The sequence below is a fragment of the Rutilus rutilus genome (assembly GCF_951802725.1).
Source record: "Rutilus rutilus genome assembly, chromosome: 16".
Classification (NCBI taxonomy): Eukaryota; Metazoa; Chordata; class Actinopteri; order Cypriniformes; family Leuciscidae; genus Rutilus; species Rutilus rutilus.
In genome coordinates this window covers 10,431,364-10,451,178 of record NC_140224.1, presented here as the reverse complement: position 1 = coordinate 10,451,178, position 19,815 = coordinate 10,431,364, and the positions used below count along the sequence as shown (strand labels likewise).

General features: G+C 38.6%; 1 protein-coding gene across 1 annotated transcript in view; it reads right to left on the bottom strand.

Moving 5' to 3' along the window:
- waplb (WAPL cohesin release factor b) overlaps nucleotides 1–19,381 on the bottom strand; it is a 61,151-nt gene extending 41,770 nt beyond the window's left edge. The window contains exons 1-3 of the mRNA XM_084434269.1: nucleotides 19,113–19,381; nucleotides 16,687–17,174; nucleotides 1,148–1,829 (exon numbers count right to left, since the gene is read on the bottom strand). Of these exons, the coding sequence (XP_084290395.1) occupies nucleotides 1,148–1,829; nucleotides 16,687–17,152 (1,148 nt within the window). The 5' untranslated portion in view covers nucleotides 17,153–17,174; nucleotides 19,113–19,381. The remainder of the gene's footprint in view (nucleotides 1–1,147; nucleotides 1,830–16,686; nucleotides 17,175–19,112) is intronic.
- Between the last annotated feature and the right edge of the window lie 434 nt (nucleotides 19,382–19,815).

Genomic DNA, 19,815 nt, shown 5'->3' with positions numbered 1-19,815 from the left:
TTTTTTTTTTTTTTAATCTTTCAAAAGAGTGATCAGAGCCACCGAAACTAGATGACATCACATAAATATTTTTTAATGTCTGGAGTTGGATGGAGTTAATGTTCATTTCTATTTTATTTTAAGGCACCAACATTCACAGAGCAAAGTTATTTTTTTTTTTTGTATTTCTTATTTGCTTAGGAAAGGGCTCTAGACTGTTACTAAATGGTTGCATTTGCAACCCCTTTTGTTGCCACTACCATTTGACCAACTAAGAGCTGCCTTTCTGTTGCGTATGAGAAACAATAAATGGCAAACAGCAGAATGGTATTCAGCCAAAAGCAGAATGAAACCGTGCTACTTGTTTGAACTCCAAAGAAACCATTTATCAGCTCAGCCCGAAAAAAGCGCACAGCGTGAGCTTAGAGCAAATGCATTCACTCGCTGATGGGTAAACAGCGCTGTAAGATCCAGTTAGAAGCGTTTGAGTTTGGTGTGGAGTATAGGTATATGTGGCATTTTTAATATACTTTAAGACAAACCATGTGCAAATTCATCAGTCAACACCATTGCTGTTATTTTCTCCTTGAAACTGCAGTTTAACAAAGACTTGAAATCGCCCTCGTTCCCTACCTCACAAATATGTTGTAACCAATCCTGTCAACGTGTGGGGCTGGCTTTAGCATATCATTAACTATATGCGGCAAAGCAGGGGGGTCTCAAGAGAAGCCAGGTTATAATGCTATATTCTTCTGTTGATATGAAACTCCCACCGAGGCGGGGACTAATTTGCATATGCATGACTCGGCATATACTAAATGAAGCAAGGGTGTAAAGAGTTTCATTCAAGCTATTTTAAAGCATGAAGAAACTATTTTCACAGGAATTTCTTTTTAAAATATGTCATTTTGATTATCAAAGATGAGTTTTAAGGGATACAATTATTGACTACAGTGGGACATTTAGTGTAAGTGGTTTAGGTTGGAGCATAGTAAATGGGTGACAAGTTTGAGTTCAGCTTGTATCACTTCAAAAAGAGGCTCAAATAAAAAGACAGACACTACAAATTAAGAACATAGTACTAAATTTGTTTTGAGCTGTACTTCAAACTATTTTTGGACAAAGAATTTCACGTAATTACAGTAATGTTCTTACATTAAACTATTACCTGAGAGGTTTGATTTCTATCTCGGTTTTCTTCTTCAGTCTTCCTGCATCTCCTGGACCAGCCGCTGGGGCGCTGGCCATGTACTCCTCCATACTTCGGTCCATGGAGTCCTGGAAGGTGACGTTAAACATGGAAACACAAGACGGGTGCAGCACTGTGTAGTCTCTCGTCCGACCTCTACTCGTCGTTTTCCCAGCATTTTCGGCCCCGCTGTTCTGCAACGTTTCCGTGGGGCTATGACTGGAAGCACTTCCACTCCCATCAGCTCCACCAGGCTGTTTGCCTTTACTGGGTCTGCAATACGTTCTGCAGTTGGACGCCCTGAGAACAGACTGAGAGTGGTCCTCACTTTCAGATGGCTCAACAGGAACATTAAAGTCCCTTTGGGCAAACTCTTCTAACCGAGTCTCAGTGGAGGATGTGCCCTGAATGTTGCTGCGACTGTAACTACTGGATGCCCACAAGGTAGATGGAGGGTTTTTATGTCCGGTAAAGAGGGATGTGGAGCGTGCCCCCAGTCCGACCACAGCGCTCCAGGCATCATAAGAATCCTTGTCCTCTGTTTTTTCAGACTTTAACGTGGTGGACTGAGCATAAGGTCTCGTGTCGCTTTCAGAAGGGTTTTTGTACCATGAATAGCTGTGGCTGTCAGTGCTCTCAGTGGACCAACTTGGGGTCTTCCCTACAGAAAAACAAAATCAGCAGTAAAAACATCAGTCAGACGTAACAGAACACTGACTTCAACTAAGTACTTGACCAGACCATTAACTTGAGGAATATACTGTTGCAACTGTTAGATATAGGCCTAACTTCTAAAGCTGTGCTACATTAGTTGTTTGTTTCTCTCACAAAAATGACTATATTAAGGATGCACGATAATGGTTATTCATGACTATTTCGCTCAAATTATAAAATCGCAATTAATCATGATTGTTCTCATTTGAGAAATTTATTAACATTTCACCCATATTTTGGCATAAGAGCATTAATTTAGTAACCACAAATGCTGACAATTAGAGCCGCAACTAAAACAGTAAACAGCACAAGCAGCCTCATGAAGGAAGTAGGGATGCACCGATACCATTTTTTCAGAAACAATCCGATCCCAAATATTCTGAGTAACGACTGATACCAGCGCAGTTTTTTTTATTTAAATCAAGTAGAATTTCTATAACTCTGTGTGATGAACAATCTACTTAATACAGACAACTTCATTATAAAAAAATATATATATATATAAATATAATCAATCTATGACAAAACTGCAATTATAAACTAGATTAGTGGATAATTCAGCAGTAAAATTTACTCTAGAAAATTCACGAGTGCACAATAATTTTATAAAATCTGAACATTAAGTGAAAAAAAAACATTTAGTGGGGGAACAAATAAGAGACAATAAGTGTAGTATTAAATCTAGTAAAAACTTTACACATTGCTCTTTGTATTGTTTGTAAAATACATTAATGAAAAACAAGATAAAAAAATAAAAAAGATCAAAATAATTTTAGGCTATATATACTATCAAATTAAGACATTTTTTAAATGTATAGCACAGCTGTTTAATGAGGCAGCAACATATGATAGATAAGACAGAACAAGAAAGGCTATAAATCATCTTTCATTGCGCAAAAGTATTATGAAATGCTCCCATATAGTGCGGCGCAAAGCACTTTTGCGCATCCCGAGCGCAGAATGATGCGCTTGAAGCAACATGGAGTCGCAGCGCGTCGAGTCCGCATTGAAATGTTCAAAGCACAAAGGAAAGACATACTGATGTGTGGAGTATTATACAGCATCTATCTATGCAATAGTTTATTCAGCCTTTTCTTTTAACAGTTTTAAATTTCATTTACTGTCTGGCCTTGTCTAACCCACCTATTCTTAACCATAGGGCCGCGGCCCAAGCGCCACCTGGAGGGCCGCAATTTTTTTTACGTTTTTCACCTGTGGGCCGCGAGGGCCGCGGGACCAAACAAGTTATCAATTGAAGACACCAGAATGACCACTGTTATCCATGAGACAGTTACAGTACACCATCCCACCACTAGTGGCAGTAAATTAATGTCTCAGTCAGGGGCCGATCACACCTAACGCGTTTTTCAGGTTCGAAAACGCGAGGTGCACAGCACTTACGGTGCGTTTCCACTGGCGCGTTGCGAGCGGAGCGGAGTGAGCGTTTTCAATTCATTCCTATGGAAGTTGAGCTTCACGCTCGCGCAGTGCATTTTGGGATTGCCAGCGGACCGGAGAAAGCGTTGAGAGCGACCGAGAGCGTCAAAAAGGTTGGGCAGGTCTTGACTTTATGCAAATATCAAGTGAAAAACGCAGTCGGCAGCCAATTGCTGTGAGATTCGGGATGTTACGTCTGTCTTGAGAGTTTAAACATATGCAAATTGTGCCGGTGTTATTGCTGAATTTAGTACGTAAATCGTTTTGTTTACGAATTAGAGGCTTTGCAGTTGTTATATATGTTAAATATTTCATTTTGGATGTGTTATATTGGCTGGTTTTATAAAAGTGTATACAATTGAAAGGATATCTTTGCTTGGTGCATTTGGAAACAAAGCTGGTCTATTTCTAATGTAATCCCGTGAATCTCTAATGATTATACTGTGTGTGTGTGTTGTAAAAAAACTTAGATTAAACACACTCGTAACAGACACACCCCAAAGCGGACGCGTTATAGCGTTGCCAGTGGCACTGAGCGGAGTTTTGCCACTGTAGTGGACTCTCACCGTTACCATTACACAGAACGAGCAATGCGCTGCGTTTTTTATGTTGCTAGGTGACCACTGTAACAGCTGTCCTGTCAGTCAAGTTACCATTACACAGAACGAGCAATGCACTGCGTTTTTTATGTTGCTAGGCGACCACTGTAACAGCTGTCCTGTCAGTCAAGTAAACGTCAAATCAGCCTTTTATTAACTTTATTTACTTTCTGTTAACATTGTGGTAGTTACGGTTCGTGAAGTCGTTAAGCTCCTGGTAACCCGCGAGAGCACCACAAGTTTATCCTCCATCATCGCACTCTCCGGGCATTCAAGCAACTGTAGCTTTCATCACTAAAACGGAAGGCCCGCCTCTCCATTCATGCGATTGGACAGTGGAAAAAAAACGCGATGACGTCAGACGTTTTTTTCCGCTCGGAGTTGCTTTTTTTTTCAACTGCAAAAACGCGAGGCGCATAAACAGCGCGCAGAACGCTCGCTGCCATAGGAAACCAATTGAAAAAAGGCGCCTCTCATTGCAAAAAACGCGTCAGGTGTGATCGGGGCCTAAGCATTCACGATATGCAGATTATGCAGATTATAAAGCTATATATTTTTTTTTTCATTTGCACTTTATTTCAATTTTCATTTACAACTTATTTATTTAATTTGAAAAATATTATTTTGAATTTATTTATTTTAGCAACACATTTTATTGTTTTTATTTTATTTATAAACATTTTCTATTTTTTTTGTAAGTATAATTTGTCAAATCTAACTGATTTTTGTGCCTGACTTGAGCCTTTAAATTTGTTCTTGATGCAGATTGATTTGTTCCTTGAATAATTGTATGTGAAGGTTTACATACACATGAATAATAAACTGTTAAACTGCAAGTGGATTTCATTTAGTTATTGAATACAAATCAAACCAAGGGTGAGATCAATAAACCAATACAGTGCTAATATCTGAATGGGCCCTGGGCCACTTTGTACTGTAAAATTTGGGCCCCGACATCAAAAAGGTTAAGAACCCCTGGTCTAACCGATACCTGATCAGGCAAAGAATGGCAGTATTGGAGCCGATACCGATACTGAGTAGGCCTATCAGATCAGTGCAACTCGCTAAAGTTGATCGCTAAACTCCAGCATACATGTTTTCAGTTCTCAGATCTTTTTTTTTTTTTTTTTGCAGTGCAGAGAAAGCATGTGCACATGGTTGCCAGGTTGGAAAGATTAAGTAAAACACTGAGCAGAAAATGTATCCATTTACAGGATTCCAAATTGCGAACATCTTTCCTGCTGATGCGACTCAATTTTGTTAAAGGTCACACTTGTGCCATGACCACCACTTTGGCAAAATGATTAAAGAGTTGCCATTCCTGTTGCATATGAGAAACATGAATGAAATGAAAGTGGAACGAAGCCACGCTATTCGTTTGAGCTCAGGATTCGTACAACCTTTTGAGAGTAAAATTCAAGCACTTTTTAAGGGCTTTTAAGAGCTTCACACTTTTTTTGCTGGCACCATCATCTATAGAACTTCGTGAAACCAAAACAGCTGCTCTCAAATGTTAGTCTGAAGTAGAGCTGCACGATTCTGGATAAGTTTAGAACCAAAAAAAATTTTTTTTTTTTTTTTTTTTTTTTTTTTTCCACAGAGATCACGATTCTCCCAGCATTCTGAACAGATAACTACACAAAATAACTTGTAATTTACTATAGGTTCTGACAAAATGTTAACTGCAGTCTATTTAAAATGTTCAATTAATTTGAATGAATCATTTAATAAAAAATTAAAAATAAATCGGTTTGAATGAATGATTCAATGACTCACTTATAAATACTTCACTTGTTTCATTACTGGATGAATCAGCCTTTTTAAACGAATCTCTTGACTGAATGATTCAATGACAAATAAATTTTTTAACAGTCACAAAAAAAACTAAAAACTTTATTCAACTATTCAATTTCCTCTGTGAATTCACGTAGTGTAACAGCGCAAAGCTTCTGTGTTGTACGTCACACGCATCACACACATGACCAGCGTCGGCCAATAGTGAGCCTACGTGCTGACGTACAACACAGAAGCGATGCGCTGTTACACTATGGGAATTCACTCAGAGGCCCACACAGAGGAAAATTAATAGTTGAATAAAGTCATTATTTTGTTTGTTTTTTTGCGCACAAAAAGTATTCTCGTCGCTTGATAAACTTAAGGTTGAGCCACTGTAGTCACTTTGACTATTTTAAACATTGTCTTTTCTAACTTTCTGGGCCGGCAAGTTTCGATCCCATAGAAGCCTATTGAGAAGGGAGCCAGCTCTCAGATTTCATCAAAAATATTTAAATTTGTGTTACAAAGATGAACAAAAGTCTTACGGGGTTGGAACAACATGGGGGTGAGTAATTACTGACAGAATTGACATTTTTGGGTGAACTAACCCTTTAAGAGAAAACCCCTTTACATCTGCAAACCCCAAACACTTTGTGGAGGCTTGTTGCCAAAGCAAGATAACAAAAATATCGAATGAAGAAAAAAATATCACAGATGACCATTTTCGTTATGTAGAATAAAACTACTCTTTCTACCATTAAAGTGACTGGATCTTATGCAAACTGTGTATTTTTTTTAAACAGATGTCAAAAGTACAGTTTTCTTTGTGCTTAAAAACTAGTGCACCTTTCAGCTCTGAGTCCATCAATTTTCTCTGATCCCATGACTAGTCAAACACAGGCCAGGAGACACACAGCTAGACATGTTTAAAGCAATAATCACACCTTTGCAGTCATAACATCTGTGCAATGGTCTGCCAGACAACACTCACAGTTTACCATTCTTACATTACTGTATTCATCATTATACCTATACCTACAATTATGGCTATGTACTATGAGTTAGGAGACAGGACAAAACGCTAATGGGCAGCTTTGAAAAAAGGTCACCAACATACAAAACCCTCATTGCACCTCATGACAAAAGAAGCAGAGAGACTGTAAAGCATCTATTACACAACAGGAGTTACAAAATTTCAGTTATATCACCACATGAACATTCCCCTTTTCATTAGATTATTAAGAGCCGAAAATGACTAATTAGGCTGCTTTCAAATGATGACAATTTAAATCAGTCATTGTAATCAAACTATATAACTCTTCAAAACCTGAATTCTGATCAAATCTTAGTTGAAAAGGATTTATGTAACAGACTTATAAATGGCTTTAACATCTAATTTGAAGAATGTGTAATGTGTGAAATTGTCAGCCATGGGGCACTTATATTGACACTGTTTTGGATAGGGCAGCAGAGTTAGTGCGTTGAGGCGACATGACTGACAGCAACCATCCACGATGCAACAAAGTTAAGCAGTAGTGTACTATGTAAATTACCAGTAACATGATACAGCAACCACCAACCACAAATGGAAAGGCAGTACGCATGATGGGTTCCATGAAGTCCATGAACATCTACCATCAACCAAATATACGAAACTGCCATCTCCGGCCATTAATCTTGAAGTAAGCATAAAACATGAATTGCGTAGGGGAATCTTTAGGCACTTCACAACCTTATTTTGTAAATATTTTCGAAAATGATTCTTGATTAGGCATGCTGCGATAGTCATGTTACCGGTGTTACACTGTGTTCAGCCACAACACCGGTTACATCACTTGCCCATCGCGGCACCACCTCCACCTCCAACGTCATTTTGATTTTTTTTTTATAGTAATAGAAATCATTTAGCTCAGTTAAGCCCCTTTCACACAGAGATTCCGGAAAATACACGGATAAAGTGACCCGGGATTTGACCCGGGTTCATTTGATTTTGGTTCATTCACACTGCCAGTGATTTTCCGGAATCAGAGAGCGCGTTCACACACAACCCGTGTATGTCCCGGAAAGACACGTGACATCGATGTGACTTGTAATGTCTCAGCAGCGTCTTCAGTTTGCTTATGAGCTGCGATTTCTCTCTCTCGAGAAACCACGCTTGTGCATTTATTTCTCTCATTCGATCATAAAATTGCGCATTTCGTACCGTTTCACAGCTGGCGAACGATCCCGGCTTCAGCGTCATCACTACGACACGGCATTATTACGGCTTTTGTTCACACAGCGCGCGTTCCGGGACTGAACACGGCAATGTTACTTGGTCCCCAACCCGGCATCGATCCCGGCATTAAACCCGGGTCGTGTTTGCGTTCACACAGAAGGCGTTCCGGCAATTTGCCGGCAATTTCCCGGGTTCAATGCGCTGTGTGAAAGGGGCTTCTGAGAACAGAGGGAAAAACTCCAACTCCAAACTCCATCAGGTGACAGAATGTAGAGGTGTTCTCCTCTGGCCAAACGATTGAACATGGAGTGATTATGATTCCAGGCTGCACCACAAGTCAGATTGTGGAACGACATTTTTTCCAGCTCCTTCTCTTTGTTATTAGAATAGACTTAACCGTCAAGGTTACGATATGACTGATGCATTAATTCATAAAGTTCATGTAGATGTGATGTAGAAAGACTAAGTACACTGCTGTCTTCTGGTATGTTTGCACACCGCAGACGGTGAAACGGTGAAGCGGAGAACCAGCCACTGGGGAGGCATTCTTCCAGGACCGACCGGAGCTTGCATTTAAAAACCGCTGGATGGAGGAAGTATTTTGAAGTTTTAAAAGATAGGGTAGCTTGTGCTAGCTTGTCAAAGCTTGTCAAAATAACGTTGGCCTGATGACAAAAACAAGGTTGTCACTGCAGAAGATCTTGTGCCCAAGGAGGAAGCCTCTCGACTGTGTTGGAAGTATTTAGGCGTTAAATACAGCGGAGCATGGTTATAACTAATCGTGCTGCTTATATAATTTTCCCAGACCAAAGATGCAGATTCTTTTTCACAGGTTAAATTTTTCACCTATAGCTAAGCCCAACTTTAGATATGAGAAAATGCAGAAAATTTTAAGTAGAGTTAAAGCTCTTTTCACCCCATAATTTGATGTTCCAGGTGTCAATTTGCATTAAGCATACCTGTTGTTCAGAATTCCATTTGAAATTAATTAATTTGCCATTATTGGATAATACTGGATAATACTTCACACGTCAGTAAAAAAAAAATTAAAAAACGAGACGTTCACTTTGAAAGGTTGGAGTGATTTTTTCTTTTTGCATATTGGATGTGTAATTATTTTTAAATCTCATCATTATCTGGTTTTAAATCTCCTTATAAAAAATTTAATTACATTTTCCAATGAGTTTATTGCATCTATAATTTCCCATCTATATCGTGCAGCTCTAGTTCTCCGTGTGAACAAGCCTTATAGGGGTCATCGGATACCTTTTTACCTCCTCAAAAACAGCTCTGTTCACAGCGACCCGTTTCGGTTCATGTCTCTTTAAATGATAATGAGCAACTGCTCACCCCACCCCTCTCTTCAGTGGGGCGTGTGGACACAAGACACACAAAGTGCTGCCATGGCGGACAGTATACAAATGGCTGAGGGGAAATGTGTTAATACGGGACAGTCCGTCAGCGGTCGTGGGCAGAGCATGAGCAATATGACATCATATTGCTCAGAAAATCCAAACGGCTTGATTATTGAGAGTGTTTAGGCTTTTTGAGGATTAAAAAACAAAAAAGGAGTGAATGGATTTTTTTCATTGTATGGTGGTTGTATCCACTATCCACACACTGCAAAGACACATTTATATGCAAACACCCATTTATATGCAAACACCATATAAAAGTGAATTTTGCATCCGATGACCCCTTTAAGGTTAGTGGTCGACTGATATTGATTATATAGTACCTATTATAGTAGTTTTTCACAGAAAAGAAATTGTTGAAAATATGAAGTAAACTGTAATCAACAGTGGACTTAGTAATCTGGTAAGTCTGTGTAGGCTACACAGAATCATGTTATCCAAATAAAGACAAGGTAGCACATGAATACAACATAGCAACTGGATAAAGTCCCTTTCGGGCAAGCCATTTCACTCTGCGGCCATCTTTGAAACTCCACTCGGGCAGCCATTTCAGTCTGGCAAGTGCAGCTCCTATCTCTTTGAATGGGGAAACATCAAATTCTCTAAAACTGTTCAATAAGCTTACGATTAAATTTCATATTTGAAATTACCAATGAAATCTGACAAAAACTCATAAACTTTGATTCTAAACACTCAATTCATGACAAAAAAACTTGTGCACACGCCAAAGTGCAGTCCTAAGTGCGCTGCGTCCCAGAACACTGACTGTTTCTATAGCAACCAGAGCCGTAGTGATGCAATGACTTTACCAATTGCCGATTGGCTCTTTAACTTAGAAGGCAGGGCTTATTCAGCCATATTGCACGATACACTTTCTCCCGTTCATAGTAATATGAGTGCACCAACTTTCTATACATGAAGTGTTTTATATAGTGTGCAGCATAGTTTGATAAAGGATGCACAGACTGACCGTTTCGGTTTTATGCTATCTACAAATGCACACTTCAGAAAATCTCTCAGCCGGCTTCACCAAAGTTTGCAAGGTTTGTGAAATTAAATGTTTATTAGAAAGATTTTTTTTTTTCCCAGATCAGCTGTATTTGAGAAAATCAGCTGGAAAACACATCGGCTTCCACATCAGCTGGAAAAACAACTGAAAAAGATTGCAACAATATTGTTCCTCTTTGTCTTTATAATTATAGCAGTGGTGGTGGGAGGGGTGACTTCCCTATTCTCATAGAATTAAAACAATTATTAAAACTTTATAGTTTTAGTATTCATCCATAAACTACTTCCCCTTTAATCCAGTGGGCTTTGTTCTGCTGTCTAGAGAACAATAGGAACATAAATGTCTACTTTTTGCCAGATAATAGATTGATCCAAGCAATATTCACAGGAGCAACAAAACTGAAGCATCTTCGAGAGCCTCTCATCAGCATACATTATCATAAGAGACCCTTAGCGGTTACAGACAAGGTGATGAGTTCAGTGTGCTGAGCTTCAGAATGAGATAAGCAGCTCACAGGGGCCTGTCCAGACGCTACGCTTCATCAGCGTCTAAGTGTTCTCCTAGTTTTAACATCGCCGCTGACGGTGTCAGTGTTCTGAAAGTTTCCTCTAACTTCACCTCATTGATTACTTAGTCAACCAAATGATTTGCAAGACCCTGGAGGAGTTCCGACCTGAAAAAGCAATTATGCAGAGGAAATGTAAAATAGAGTTTGGGCCAATTAAAGATTTTCATTTCTTGGTCTGCTGGGAGCTCCAGGCTGCTGTTTTAAGAGTCAGACTGCCGTATCCATTACTGTGTGATATTAAGCAGGGTTTTACACAAGTCTACAGCCCGTAACACTGGTGTCCTGAGCATTTACAGCACTTATGGTGCAGATCCCCTCAAAGAAGTTTTATTATTTAGAATTATATATTTGTTTTAAATCAGTGAGTGATGGGTCAGTTTATTTCAGGTCTGTACTGCTACAACCAACATCACAATTACATGCATGTGAAATTCCACCCACATTCACTTCCACATTTCTTTTCTCTCCTAACAACACAATTAAGAAATGAAACTGTGACGGTTTGTTTTTTGGCATTTTACTGAGTATGAACAGTAGAAGTAGTCTAAGGCAGCATTGGCATGCGGAGGGATAATAACTGGCACGTGACAATAGCTAAAGAGGTGTATTTAAATCAATTTAAAGTCCCTTAAACTTGCATACATTACAAACATACATTTTGAGGTAATTAATCCTCAGTCTCACAGCCTGTTTTATCATATTAGGAACTACAAATACTATTAAACTGTGAGATTATAACCTGCGCTAGTGTGCAGATCCGACAAACCCTTCACACAACCAGAGGTTTCTGTGATTATCCCTCAACATGCCATAGGTTGCTGAGCAGGTAAATCTGTCCGTCACCCAGTTTGCTCTGCTCAATGTTCCGCTCCGTGTGTGAGCTCTCTGCTCAGTCCCTCATGGGCCAAGCGAAAGCTCCACTCATGTATCGCTCACGCTCACCGGAAAAGCTAAATCTGTTTAAATAACATGCAGAAATGAAATTTCTCTGTAATAGACTTGTTTCTGTTTGCAAAAGCCCTATACTGTGCTGTATAGCCATGCTGGGAAACGCTGAGAAAATGACGCTACGTACTGCTTACATGCTCTGATAATAATAGCTTTGAGTCAGTCAAAGAACAGGACTATGCTTTATTTTGATAATTGGTCAAAAATAAATGTTAAATCTGATTCCGTTGAATATAATTGAATGGAGAATAATACATTTATTTTAATAGATAGATATTTATTATTATTTTAATATATTCTCAAGGGATGTGCTGATCCGATACTCGGTATCGGTTTCGGCTCTGATACTGCAATTCTTTGTCGGATCCGGTATCGGTCAAACGGGACCAATCCAAATCCGATATTGTACGTATACTATCCTGTGTTATTGTTAAGCCTCACAAAAGGCACAAAAACATTATAAAGCACCATCAACTTTTCGTGCAATATACTATATGTGTTCTAAAGCCATTCCATAGTTTAATGTGACAGAGATAAATATTGAAGTCGTTAAATTCAAGTTCACGTAAATCCTCCCTCTGCTGCAGCTGTCAGTTATTCTCCATTCAGCATTCAAACAGCGCGTCGCGGTCGGTTACGACATGATGAAACTCTGTCCAAGATGATTCAATGTTGATATTATTATACTTGATCTGTAGATAAAGGTCTATGGCTTTGCATAAAATGACTTTATCTTGCTGGAGTTTATTGCTGTTCATGTAACTTTCTCCCGGGTGTCTTTTAGATCACAACATTTTGCATTGATATTAGGGGTGTCCATGGTTAACCGATTAACCGATTAACCGTTAAAAATTGCGTAACCGAGTGAAACATTTTGCTCGGTTAAGTGGCGTCAATGGCGTGCACTGAATTTAGTTGTAATACATTTTTGCACCACCAGAGACCGCTAGACCAGTTTTCTAATATGAAGCGGGCAAAGAAAGCGCGCGTCCGAGAGTGAAGGCTGTGCGAGAGTGAAGGCTGTGCGCGAGCGTGCGCGAGCCAGAAACAAACATAGTATCCGCGCCACTGATGGCAGCACAATAATATCTGTCTGCAGAGCCGCAGAGCCACAGCTTTACCCCAGCAGTTTTACCTCGAGCATGCGCAATTTCATCACAACAGTTTTACCCGCAGAGTCCGTTTACCGTTACATTAACCCATACAATTTGTATTATGCATTTCCTAAACATGTACTTGCTAATCAAACACTTTATCTGAACAAACAAACTACTAATCTATAAAACACAATCGGTCTTCCGACCTTTTACTATTGTGTTGATATGCGCGAGGGAGAGAGAGCAAACAGCGCTCGTGTTGTTTGAAGGCGGTGAGAGTGCGCGCGCGCGGCCGGGGCTCTCTCACTGTTTGTTCTTATGCTCCCTGTCCACTGATCTAAATAATTAGTTGTTACGACGACTTATTTGTACCCTCGTTTTAATAAATCGTGGACACGTTGAACAAATTCCCTCCCTCATTTTGATTTAACGAATTACAACGTGGCCAAAAACAGTTTGATACTATTAATTAGTGAATGCTAAAGACCTATTTTTTGTGAATTGGTGAATATTCAGGTGAATTATTTCGTGGCCACGAATTAATAATAATTATTAAACTGTTTTTCTTACCTGTGAAGATAGCTCTTCAGTGAAGGCCGACTATTCTCGTACAGCTTTTTATTCCTTTTTTTGGTGTGTGTGTGTGAACGGGTGAATATTCAGGTGAATTGTTTCGTGGCCACGAATTAATAATACCTCCGCACGTTTTACAAGACCCTTCTCGATCGCAGCGGCAACGAGCACTTTGATCACTTGATTTAAAAAACAAAACATTTCAGCTAGATCGCCAAAAAAAAAAAAAAACGAACGAAATGAATGCTCTGCTAGTTAACTGGAGATGTTTTGTTTATTTGTATTGGTATTCCTGCCGCGAGATGTTTCAAAAGTGGTGGGGACAATACAATATCGACCTTAGAAAATAGTGGTGGGGTCGTGGGGATATGTCTCACCCGCAAATTACGCCTATCTCGGGGTTGCGGCGCGCACACTATGGTTAACCGAGTATTAACCGCTAAGGGCCTCGGTTAACGGTTAATGAAAAACTTGAAAACGTGCAGCCCTAATTGATATAATATACGCATCAATATCTTCATTTTTGCTTTGAACTTTTTTGCGCTGCGACTCCATGTTGCTTCAAGCGCATCATTCTGTGCACGGGATGCGCATAAGCATTTTGGGCCGCTCCGTATTGGAGCCTTTCATATAATAATAGTTTTGTGTAATGAAAGATAAATAGCCTTTCTTCTTCGGTCCTATCTGCCTCACTAAACAGCTGCGCTATATATTTAAAAGAAATCTTTTAATTTTATAGTAGGCTATATATTATATATAAATATATTTATAATGTGAATGAATATATGAATAATGTTTAGATTTAGGCTAATACAATTATGGTGCACTCATGATTTTTCTAGAGTAACTTTTACTGCTGAATTTTCCACTGACCTAGTATTTGGTATTTTGTCAGATTATGATCATATACATTTTTTTTCATTTGTTGTTTTTCTTTATAATGATGTTTAACACAAAAAAAAAAAAAAAAAAATTTAAATCACTGGGCTAATATCGGATCAGTATCGGACGATACTCAGAATTTTTGGTATCAGATTGGTTCTGAATGGTATCGGTGCATCCCTAATATATTATGTCCAATTTTAGTGTGATACTTTAAATAAAAGTGTGGTTATTATTGGCTTGATTTTTTTACAATTCTGATTCAGTAAAATTATTGAATTTAATTAAAAAGTCAATACAATTATACAAAAAAACTAATTTAAAATAAGAAATTGACTATTTCTTAAAAAGTTATTTTCGGTTTTCAGCCAAGTGCATGCAGAATTTTTGGTTTTGGCCCAGAATTTTCATTTCGGTGCATATTCCCTAGTTCTCACATTTCACTGTCCGCATTTTGATTAAAAAAAAAAAAAGATCTGGCCTTCAAATTACATCTCATCTGAATGCATCTTCTTAAAAAACCATTTGTGCAAGTGTTGTACCTAAACCACCAGTTTAACCGCCTTGTAGTGGAAAACCAAGGCATTGAATATGAAGAATATGAAAAGCGGATCATGACAGGCTAATGGTCCTAAATAAATCACACACAGCAAAATATTATCTAAACTGTCGTTACTGACAAAATCCCAGAAAATATTGGAGTATGATTTTATTTTATCTTTTTTTTTTTCAACATCGTATACTAATAACATCATCTTTTCAAAACCCCATGAAGATCACTATTCAAAAGACATCTAATAACTAGAAACTGCACACACAAGCCAAAGTAAAGATCTGCAGGACAAAGCATACACTATCTTAGTAACCACAAGTAATCTTGATGTTTTCCAAGCATTCACGTGCACTTGTAAATGATGCTGAATATCCATCAGAAACACCTGATGAAATAAACTAAAGTGGAATTCACCAATGCTCTTGCACGTCTCCTAATCAGAGCAAAAAACCACTGCAAAAACTGCTGACAAACCCTGTTTAACCCTGCAACTAAAGGACATTCAAGGATTTGTCAAGGACTTTAATGATGAGTATGCTCCCTAATTTCAATTATGTGCATTTAGGGCTGTCGCGATAACCGCAATATTGCAGTACCGCGCTACTGACAAACCAACCGCAGAGAAATGCAAGTAACCGCGATATTCGCGCGTTTTCTTTTCATAAGGCAATACCCTTCTTGTTTTGAACTTCGTGCATGTGTTTTGAGTGTTAAATAAGTTAATAATGACAACAAGACTGTTTTTATCATGGTGATTTGTACAGAGGCTTCGTGGATTTGCACTTAAGCCTAAATAGACAGTGTGAATGAGAGAGATCGACTGAGCGCGTGCGATTACCTGCGTCTGTCTTTGAGGTCAAGTCATATAGATTCATGAAAAAGGCTGTGTCCAAGGAAAGCGAAATATGTCGTGTCATCCTTTTAACGTTTAAGGGCATTTACCATGAATGGCATCAGCGGCGACAGAGCTGGTCAGCATTCCACAGTGCGAGGAAGCCGCGGGAAACAAAAATCAGAGAGTCACGCGTTGAATCGCTTCAGCGTTACCAATGCGATGCATTGCTTGTCAGCTGAGCCTTGAAAAGTGGAGCTCAAAGTTAAAAATAATGAACACCTTGTTTCATTACTATATTTTAATGAATCAGCGTTTTTGAACGTGTTCGTTGAATGAACGGTTATAATGACTCATTCAGACAGTCTGTTCCCACTGTAACTGCGCACTGAGTGACAGCCTTTCAATACGCAGATAGACGTTGTTTAGTTTCGGTTACATTGGTTACTGAAAATGTACTCGTTTTTCTGCATGCTGACCACATCGTAACACTTATTTATATAGCAACAAATAAATATAAATAAATAGCAATAAAACCACATATCGCGCTATTGAGCCACTCAAAATTCTTCACCGCGACAGCCCTATGTGCATTACGCGCCAAATATGGACTTCAAAGTCAAACGTAGTAATGTTTAGATACAGTCTTGTTCAGTAAATTAAAGTAGTTTGTCAAATGTTTCAGGCAAGTAAACAACCACAAAAAAATTAATAATCTAGGGCAGCTCTATGCAATGTGGTAAGTAAGTGCTTCCCGTTGAGATAAATGGGTCAAACACCTGAACGACACTGTCAGCACACATAACAACTGATTAACACAGGAACGCTGGAACAAATCAGATATCATTTGAACATTAAAACAATTCCAAAGGATTTTGGGGGGGGGGCAAAACATACCTGCAGTAGAGGTGTTAAAAAATTTCCCAGGGTCCTCTGGCACTTTGTGAGCACTTCTCTCACTGCTGAGAGTGAAAGGGGCCCTGCTGGGGGCCACGGCCTCCACGCTGGCAGGCTGGTTCACCCTACTGTTGGGCTCCAGCGTCAGACTGGCCTGGGAGCCCCCTGTGGACGTCACTTTGGGTTTAGACTGGGCTACGCTACGAGACGTGACCGGCTTGGATTCGTCGTCACTGTCGAATCCGAACGGATCCTCTGAGCCATCACCTTCTGAGACCTTGGACCTCTTGGTCTGATCTGTCAACTCAGTCTTTAAACCAGGCCTCTTTGCGCCCACCTTGGCTTTGTAAGTCGTCTCACCCCATTTGGTGCTGAGCGTGGCCCTTTTATTGGACAACACCTCGTCAAACTTGGAGGTCCCATCTCCTCCTCTTCGGCTGTATGTTTTTCCAAATCTAGACGTCATTGTGGCATCCGTCTCATATTCCCTGTAAACGATAAAAAATTGTTTCATGAATAACTCACTGGATGTTTTGCAATCAAATGCTGACTATTAACAATTTGCCTCAAGATTCATCTGTTCATAATGAATAAAATCAACATTATTCTGCATTCTTCATGACTGAACCTAAAAGATGTTGGGGCTACTTATTATAAAACAGATGTAACTCATTCAAACAAGACAACTATCTGCGCTTCTGTGCTGATAAAACATAGGAATCAGAATAATTTTATAATATGAGTTGGATCTCTATACACACGTCTCACAAATAACAAAGCAAAAAGGGTTCAAAAGTAACTGTGTCCAACATAAGAAAAAACAATCTGATGCAATAGGCCTAAAAACTGAGAAGTGTAAGCTTTGATATAGCTACACAACAGCTAATGAAAAGATCCTAACTTCTATAACAACTAGGCCTGTCGCAATTATTGAATTATTGTCTGATCGCGGTTATTTGATCTAATCATAATTATTTGAGATAATCGAAATAATTGTGCACTGTAGTATAAATTTCTGTCACATTTTGCCAAAAAAAACAAAACTGTTCTCAAGTACAAAGACAGTCAGGACGAAATTAAGGTTTGTGGGTTTAATCAATTACATTAGCCTATATTATTATAATTAATTATATAAATACAAATTTTCACAGCATTAAAGTTCCTATCATGTTAAAGTTCCTATGGGCATTAAAGTTCCTATGGGCCTATCATTATATTTTTTTATTATAATATATTATTTACTACTGTACTCCAAGTAAAAATATAACATTACACTAACATAAAACAGAATTAAATTGTTAATGGCAATATTTGTATGACAATTAATCATCAGCAGAAAAATTGATAATTTGTGTCAGGGTTACTAACGGCACTAAAAAGAACCAAAACCATTGATTTTAGACAAGCCAAGGCTGTAAAACTGTAGGCCTATTCCTTGAACTAAATGCCATGGCACATTATGGCAATCATAAAGTACCATGGTATTACGATCTTCATAATTTGAGTCTGCCATTGGCTTGCAATCTAGCTAGTGCCAACTAAGCAACCCCAACAATATTAAACAAAATATATTATATAATACCTTTCGATATTTGTGAAAAGTTTGTGACTTTACATACACAAATAACTAAATAAATAGGTTTAAAAAGTCACTTTGTGCTCTAACGTTACATAAGAAAAACTAATCTGGTGCAATGTGCTCAAAAAGTGAGAAGTGTAATCTTAAAATTTCCTAACAACTAATAAAAGGCAGTGCAATATTGTGGCTATAATAGCACTAAAAAGAACCAAAAACGATCATGAATATTAGAGTTCAATTCCATGAGGTAGCCTACTAAGTAAATGGCATGGCACATCAATATGGCAATCATTCAGTACCATGATATTACCATCATAATAACTTATAGCCCGCCATTGGCTTGCAACCTAGCTATTGCCAGAACTGGACAAACTCAAAAATATTAAACATAATTTATGCTAGAAGTCCATTCCACATTATTGCAAGCGCAGCGGATTTCCCTCAATAATCAGTAATAAACTAAGAAAGCTAAAAGCTAGTGTTATCCACACGCTAATTCTATTTATTTTAACGTTACCTGCTGTCTTCTGTTTATCTGTCATTTGAGCAACTTTCTTTTCTTTCGCTAAGCAAATAATACATTAACGCAACGTTTTCCCTCGGATTAAAACGAAAGAGGGTCTAAAAACTAGCACAGTTGATAAAAACAACATATCCATGCTAACGGCTAATTGGCTAGCAAGAGGATTAGCATGAAGAAGCTAGCAGGCTAATAAGGCAATGCTATGAAATGCACTTCTTTTCCAGCATTAAAACTCATTTAATACTAGGTTACAATGCATATTTAGAATGTACAGAAGAAGTGAGCCCACAGCAGGACCAAATGAGGTTAAATAACGTTACTCGCCAGGTTGGTGAAGAGAGTGAATCCGGGCCTTTGAGTTCCACTAATACTATAAACAAACACTAAATACTGACACGCACTGCCTCACGACCTCCACCGACACAGTTATACGTGTATATGAGATTTGAGTTTCGATATAACTAAATATAAAAATTCACAGGCTTTCTATTTGAGTTTTCCTCATGTATTTCTCCCTCAATTGTTTCGGCTCTGGAACACCAACGGCCTCCATTCGCATTCCCCCTCCTTCACGTTTTCGCGTCACGACAATCGCGTCGCGGCAGAGGCGTATCAATCTTGACCAATCACAGGCCGCGCTATGCATACGTCAGATGATTTTCGAGGCGTGTGATTGGCTAGTTTTATAAAGCGTCTTGAACTTGAACGCGATGGGCGTCACGTACTGCTTCTCATTGAATTATGGGGATTGTAGGCACTTGTCGGGTTTATGTTAAGGAATTTAATAAAAATAATAGTGGAATAAAATATATACACACCCAAGTAGGTTATATTCAACTATAGAATCTTTGGTTAGTACAAAAACCAGTTATTAAACTGAATGGAAGAATAAGTCGGTTTAGGATTGTCAACATTTTGAGGCAAAAGTGAATGCAGTAAGCATTGTTTTAATTTGTCTATGTAGCATTTAGTTTCATTTGTTTGTTTTGGTAAGGAATATGTTAATTTGTGTCATCTGACACAGGTC